At 36.0% G+C, this 8,011-nt stretch overlaps 1 protein-coding gene across 1 annotated transcript; it reads left to right on the forward strand.

The window, feature by feature from the left end:
• Nucleotides 1-6,765: 6,765 nt before the first annotated feature.
• Nucleotides 6,766-8,011, forward strand: LOC148696223 (uncharacterized). The gene has a single exon (XM_088695704.1). The coding sequence runs from the start codon at nucleotides 6,834-6,836 to the stop codon at nucleotides 7,248-7,250; it is 417 nt and encodes a 138-aa protein (XP_088551830.1). The 5' UTR covers nucleotides 6,766-6,833; the 3' UTR covers nucleotides 7,251-8,011.

Consider the following 8,011-nt stretch of genomic DNA (forward strand, 5'->3'; position numbering starts at 1 on the left):
TTAGAGAGTAAGTTGTATCATCGAAGGGAATGAGTTAAAAACCCATAATCAAAGTAGTCATAGTGGAAATCCAACCTAGTTGACTGAAGATCTCAAAATCTAGGTTAAAAAAAGACAACTAAATTATGATATCTCAGAGTAGCACTGTGGAGATATACTCTCTTACCCATGTCCTGTGATATACTAGTGCTGCCTGCCATTAAGATTAGGTTAAGCTTTATTTTTTTAATGATTCCTATAACTTGAAAGACTTAGAAGTTCAAGTGGAGTATTGCAGGATACTCTTAATGGGAAGTCACCTATCTTGAGTGATCGATGGGGTTGTTCCTATGAGAATTTTGTAAAAGGCTTATGTGAAATCCCGTCCCCCAATTTCATTATTTAAGTACGTATTTAAGTCATTTTATTTTTATTTTTGTTTTCATTAATTTTAGAGTTTTAATTATTTGGTTACAAAGTTTGAACTTTTGTAAATAGTCATTTAAAATCCGTAAACCTTTCCGGGTCACATTTCGTGTTTCGAATAGAACTCGATTCCACGAACGAGTTGATGAAAACTATTTGCGAATTGGAGTTACAACGAAGAAGTTACGAGCAACGAAAGTCGAACCTAAATTGTAATCTAAGGACTTACTATAAATAACAAGTCCCATTTAGTGGGACAACAACCAATCCTGTGTAAGACAACTGGACTTATGCGACTCGTTTTAACCCCATGAATCGATTTCTTTCACTCGGACTTGCACCCCTACAAGTATTTCAGACGCCAATTTTGATGATCCTTGACTGCGCCGATCTTAGCCACCACTTCTAGTTAACACCCTACCTTACCCCAAGTAAAACCTGCCCAATGTTTACACTGTTTGACCATCGTACGAGGCGTATCGACGGCACGAAGTTGGAAGACCAACAAATGGTGATCTTGCCGTCCCGTTGTTAACGCTGTCGACCACCACCACCCCTGAGAAGCTCTTGACGTCTGGAGAAAAACCTTAGCCTTGGATGAGACATTCGTGTAGTGACGGCAGCGCTGTGGCGCATCGATTCCTCTAACCACATTCTTGGATTTCGTCACAAGTATGAAAATTGTTCCTTATACTTGGATCCACTTGCCTGCAAAATTTGGTATAAATCGAAGTTGGTCAGAAAACTGAGTTTCTATTCGCCAAAAACCGCAGCGTGGCTAATGGGCCAACTTTGTCGTTCTAGGAAAATTTTGATGTCCTAAGCCTTTATTCAAGGTTCGCTTGTTGGAACTTGATATGATGGTTCGATTATTCGAATTATGAGGCAATTATACTAGCATTCGGTTTTTTTAATTGACGCCAATCCAACTGTTGGATTGTCATTAAATTTAACAAGCATGCTAGTTATCAATTGACGGACCTTTAAGAAATTGTGGAACGGAAAATCCTGTGCTCAGACCTTTTAGATTGAAGAATCTTAGATTATTGACATTCGTAGTAGATGAAAATTCGATCATTAGATTGTCACAAAATTATATTATGTGGTTATACGTAATATTTGAGGATCTTAGGAATTCACGAATCGGAAATCCGACGTACAGATCTTTCAGATTAAATTACGTAGGATTATTGACTATTCGTTAACCACATTGACCAGGAGTTGACTTTTGGTCAAAATGTACCGAATTGGAATGAATGTCTTATAATCAAACACGAGGTAAATATAAATCAACAACCAAATAGAAATTCGTAAAAATTGGAAAGAATAAAAATGCACATAGCATTTCGAACTCGGGACCTCTTTAATTTAAAAAAAAAAAAAAAAAAAACAGAAACAACTGTTTTTGGTTAAACTTCTTAATCATTTGATCAACTTTTATAAATTTATACTCTTATGGACATAAATTCGTAAAAATTGGAAAGTAAAAAAATGCACATAGAGTTTCAAGTCAAGACCTTCTTGTTAATTTAAAAAGCAAAAACCAGCACTTTTAGTTAAACTACTTGATCATTTGACCAAATTTTACAAATTTATACTCTTATGAAACGAAATTCGTAAAAGCTAGAAAAAATTAAAAAGTCAATAAACGCACCTAACGTTTCAGACCCAAGACTTCCTATTTAATTTTAAAGAGCAGAAACCACCACTCTGATTTTTTTGGGACCCTGGATAGTAGCCCAACTTGCCTTGGGCCAGAGCCAACCCTAGTTAAAATTTGGGCCATGGTTTAATGTAGGGCATTCAGCTTCTTGGTTCAACTAATTAGTTCGTAGCCTTAACCCATTGGAACCTAACTGAGTTAGTTGAAAATTTACTTGGAAATTGTTTTAGCATGCAATAGTCTATGGGTTCATTTGAAAGACATTTAAAATGACTTACACCGCTTTTGCCGAAAATGTTTTTTGTGTTCCAAAAGCATTTAAAGTGCTTTCTGTAAGAAGCATCAATTATGTGCTTCTTCTAGGAAGCACTTTAAGTAATTTGTCAAGATTTACTTGCATTTTTACTAAGGATTGGTTTCAAAAATATTTTTCACTAAAAGCGCAATCAGCCATTTTAAAAGTACTTCCAAACGAGCTATGCATGTGTTCCTCGACTCCACATGTACTGATCACATTTTTGACCTTGCGTATGAAACTTGTTGTCATTAGGATTCATTGGTTTTTAACACTGTTCTAAAAATCCCTGCATAGGCTCCGTCTAGGCGCTAGGCGGCTGGCCACCACCTCGATAAATGCTTAGGTGTTTGAAAATTAATAAATAGCCATTAGACCTACTGAGGTACCCGCCTAGGTCGCGACCCACTTAGAGACTGAAAATTGATACTTTCATTTTGCAATTTTTTTTCAATAAATTGTAAAAAACTTGTTGCATACTTAAATGAACACACATTATATCCTGGTTGCCCATGTTTCATTATATTCTAATACTTCATAATATATATGTCATTCTATTTTGTAGTTTATGATGAAATTATATATTTTAAGTATAAGCAGACACTTATTTACACAAAATATAATAGATTTATTTAAATCCGCCTAGCTGTCTAGGCGCTAGGCCCCAGCCAATTGCCCGACTAGTGCCTATCGTCTTTTAGAACCTTAGTTTTTCAAAATTTCACTTGTCTTGAAACCTGGCAAACGAGTCGTGTGTTTTTGTGTTCGTGCCGTTTTTGTGTCATACTCGTTATCTTAGCAGATTATATCGTGTCAAACCCGTTATCTTAACGGATTCTTAACAGGTGACCTGATAATGACCCGACTCGTTAACGAGTTGTGTCGTTCGTGTTGGGTTAATAGGTTATGCAAGAAATTGCATGCCTAATGTCTAGACTTGACAAATGGATCGTATTGGTGTTGTTTATGTGTCATACCTATTATCTTGACAGGTTTTTAACATGTGACCTGATAATGACCCAACTTGTTAATGGGTTGTGATAGGATTCTTACCACCTACAAAAGTAGGGGTAAAAAAAAAAAAAAACACTTAAAATACTTGCAAGAGTACAAGGTAATTGTAGTACAAATGGCTCTAGTAAGGTCATTCTCCACATGAATTGGATGAATAATTTACGTAAAAACCAAATTTTAATTAATTATTTAAAACAAAGTTTGACAAAATGTTGATTTTGTGATCTAAAAATATTAAAAACGAATTTAATTAAAAACAATTAAATAAATTGAGAAAGTAAACAAAAGAAAATAAAATAGTTTTGAAAATCTATTTAAGCACTAGGGTTCCGCTGTCACCTTAACAATCCTACGTAATTCTTCAAATTACTTACGAATTACACATGCATATTTTGAAAGTTAGATTTTCCTAAAGTATGCCCACTTGGACCCCTAACATAGAGCGTATATCAAACATGCAACCCGTTTGCGGTATTCATATCAAATCTAAACATGCATGACTCATTAAGTTTTATGAAAACCATTTGAAAAACCATACAACCCTTAAGATGTGGTATTCATCTTAAGTAACTTGCACTTATTAACCACAAGAAGGCTTCATCAATTTCAGAGACAGCCCTCCACCAAAATTGCATCAAATTACTTTTCTAAATATCCTAATGGTAGCTAAGCATTAAGACAATTAGACAGTATAACCGGTGATTAATAATTCAAAACCTACATGCATAATATCACAAGCAAATTGAAAAGAAACTACATATTCTTGCTAAGTCTCGTGGCCTCGCCCTAGCAAAAAGAAATTAGTTACGGACAATCATAAAACAAAATATTATTAAAAATAAGGATAGAAAACACCTTGATAGAGAAACACAAATCGTCAAAGCCTAGCAAAATTTTGATGTGTTCCTCCCCTTCTCTCCTTGAACCCTAATGGCTAAATAGCCTTATTTATACTTCTAGAAAATAAAATCATTACTAGAAAAGTTCTTCTTAAAACTAGGAAACATAATAACTTAAGAGAAATTAGGAAACATAATCTTAATCAAATATGGGAAATCTGTCCAGCCACAAATCAACCACATTTCTGGACCTTTAGGGCTTCAAAACAAGCCTAAAACTATTTGAATTAAAGCTTGACATGTCTTGAACATAATTGCAGAAGGCCTCGAACTCAAAAGACATCATCTTGGACTCTAAAAAGCCCACATACGCCAAAAACGTCACTTTGACAACATTGCATGCTACTACTTTGTTTCATCGCCATAAATAAACCGTTCGGTACAAAAATCTAAAACTTTGTACAATCAAGCTGAGAGACTCACAGACATTCTCCGATTGGAATCACTCCAAAATTCATCCGTTTGGTTACTTTTTGCTCAAGAGGAAGTCGAATGTCCTCCATTGGAAATATACTTCAAAGTATCAAAATTCTAATAAAATAACTAATAAATTAATACTAAGATTAGGGTAAAATATATAATATAAAGTCGACTCATCAAGTTGACCCATAACCTGTTATTTTCATGTCATTTTATGTCTGATTAACAAGTTGTGTAAGAAATTGCGAGGCCTTGTGCCCTAAATTTTCCAAATTAGATGTCCACCGCACAATTAAAGTACAAATTCCACTTGTCTTGTGCTGCAAATTTTCCAACTAAGATCCAAAAAGTACTTGTTAAACTTCCCTAACAATACGAAGAAAATGTCTTTGAATCACTTCCAAGGGGTGGAGTCATTGGATTCTATTGCTATTGATATTGATATTAATGTAGTTTGTCTCCCAAATCACAATCTTATAATATGAGAGCACAAGTGGAAATTTCCTCTCCTTAATTTGGCAGTGTATAGGTTACGTGTTTGAATTAGTCTTATTGAACGATTCTTCTATTAGACCTTGATTGCATGAGGCTTAAGTGATTGAAACCATGCAGTCTATCTGCATTTTCCTCTTAATGACGTGGATGCGAGGACAGTACAAGTTTGTGATAAGTTCCATATTTAAGGAGTTGTGTCATTGTAATGTAGCGTTTCTCTATTGTGAATGTATTCTCTCTTGTAAAAATCATATAATTTGTAAAAGAAATAACCGTATTCAGACATACTGAGATTTAGTTCTAATGATTCGTGAAAATACAAATTAACTATAACTTTTGTTTGTTAACATATTTTACATATCGTGATCAACTTTAATATATAGTCGAGTACCTATACTCAACATGAATTCGATTCTCGCTCTCTACTTCTCTTAATAAAATCTAAACAATAAATATAATTATTTGAAGAACTGGAGAGTTTTCCAGTAATATTAGATTAGATATCTTTTACTTTTTGTATCGAATAAAATTTAGGGCCTGTAATTTGAGTGAATAGAACAAACCTCGTTTATCATGTTCAACCTCACCCTGCCCCTTCGATCAAGCTGGGTACTAATCGTGACAATTATCAAGTCAAGTCAGCCTCATGCATCATTAGTTGTAAGACTTTAAAACTATCGAAAGCGCGTATAATCGATCAGAATTGCAGAACGTAACACACGATGACCAATCATATACTTCTTCCGGCTGACTAAACTTTTGAGTGTTAATATTGCCTTCTTTCATGGGGCACATGATAGGCACTGATATAATTATTTCAATTAATTTGGCCTTGAAATTTCTACAACATAAGTTATATTTTCTTAAATTTCCTCCTTTTGTGCATGATCTTATAAAACCAATAATATCATTTTTTTTATTATCACTGCAAGATTGCGCTTTTGTTTTCAAAGTTGGAAAAAAAAATGTACACATATCATATTTTCCTCTGCATTAGCTAGAGAATTTCTCCAACTCGCTCTGGTTACATAAGATTTTACTTGGATGATTTAATGTGTATTTTTAAAACTACGACGGTTTTGCTATTAATCTTTTATATCGGAATCAAAAATCAATTTTAGAAATACAATTATAGATGAGAACAATAAATAAGAACAAAATGGATAAGCATTAGTAATGTAGGAGAAATTCTCAGTTGATTGTAACACTTTCATGAAGTGTTACCAATTTACTCGCATTAATAGCTAATACTAACACATTCGAAGAGTATTGACCAATTCCAAAACTATGGTCTGATTTCTTGTCCAACATTAGTTTTGCTTAAACTTCGGGGTCCCCTTTGTCATAAAGACAGTCTACCACTTATGCTTGACCAAATTACACAATTCAGAGAATTGTACACTTTTCGTCCATCCACTTGTAGAAGTTTTTGACCCGCCAGGTGATTTAACATTTGTGCACCACGTCTTCACCCAATTAACACTCCATTTGCTAGTAATCTCTCTTATTACATTATATGGCTTCTTTAATCTCTCTATATATACCTTCCAACCCCAGCTAACATGTTGCATAACTCCCTCCCTCCCTCCCTCCCTCCCTCTCTCTCTCTCTCTCTCTCTCTCTCTCTCTCTCTCTCTCAACAATGTTGAGTTCTTTGCTTTCTTTCTTCAGTAGGATCAAACCAATAGATGGCATGCTAGAACTTAGGAAACCCTACGTAAAGAAAGTTGTATACATAGATGAGTTAATTAGTAACAAGCCCTTGTCGAGGAAGCAAAAAGTTAATGGCAGTTGCACTTACTATGGAAACTCGGAACCACTGATCAAGGAGGAGATAGAAGATGGGAAAAGAGGGGGGATTAGAGTGAAAGTCAAGATGACAAAGCAAGAAGCGGCACGAATGCTTTCGAAGTGCAAAAATGGAGGCATTCTTGACTTCAAGGATGCAGCTCGTGAGCTTTCGCAGATTCCGACAGGTCGAATTACTGTTGAGTCGTCTCCGGCTAGCGCTTTATGTGTTGTAGGTCCAGTCCTGAAGAGCATCCCTGAAGAATTATGAGAGTTGTTTATTTGTAATTTTTAGTGTTTCTGTGCGAGTGCCCTCCTTTCTTGTCTTTCTCCTCCTTGCCGCCGGCCCTAGCTATGGCTAGGGTTGGTGGCAGTCCTCTTCTCCTTCTTTTTCTTTTCTTCTCCTGCAGCTTCCTTTCTCCCTTGTTTTTTGGTTCAAACGTCCCGGTCCTCCAACCTCTTCTGCATCTGCGTTTACCGTGCTTAGGCCCTATTTCCATTATCCACTTCTTTCCACCTCTAAGTCACTCCCTTTCCTTACCAATCGGCTCCTTCCTACATCGATCTCGTATTCTGGTTTGTTACCCAATTTTCTTCACTGCGATTTCGTGCAGTTAAAACGCGATTTTTCGCGGTTCTTCGGGAAGGTGTGTAGAGCTCCGGGTCGGGTGTTTACACTACCTCCTTCCCTGTTGCTCGTGGGTTTCTTTCTATGTGTGGTGGCAAACGATGTCGTGCTGGTTGAAGGAGTTTGGAGTCTTCCCTTTAGTCTTTTTTGGGGCTCTGCACGGTTTGATTTCTGCTGTTTGCAAGAGATGCTGGTTTCTGGAGGCTGGAATGCAGCGGTCCGGTGGTGGTGCTGGTGGGAAGCTGCTAGGTTCTTCCAGTGTTTTCTTTGTTGGGCTCAAAAGTCTGTTTTGGGGTTTTCTTTTTGTTTCCTTTGGTGGCCCATATTTTGACTGTGCATATTGTTATTGGGCCTCCTTTCTTGTAATTATCTTGTGTTGGTATGAATTTTCCTTTCTCTTAAAA

The sequence above is a fragment of the Pyrus communis genome, chromosome 6 (genome assembly GCF_041283825.1).
Source record: "Pyrus communis isolate YQ-2024b chromosome 6, ASM4128382v1, whole genome shotgun sequence".
NCBI lineage: Eukaryota > Viridiplantae > Streptophyta > Magnoliopsida > Rosales > Rosaceae > Pyrus > Pyrus communis.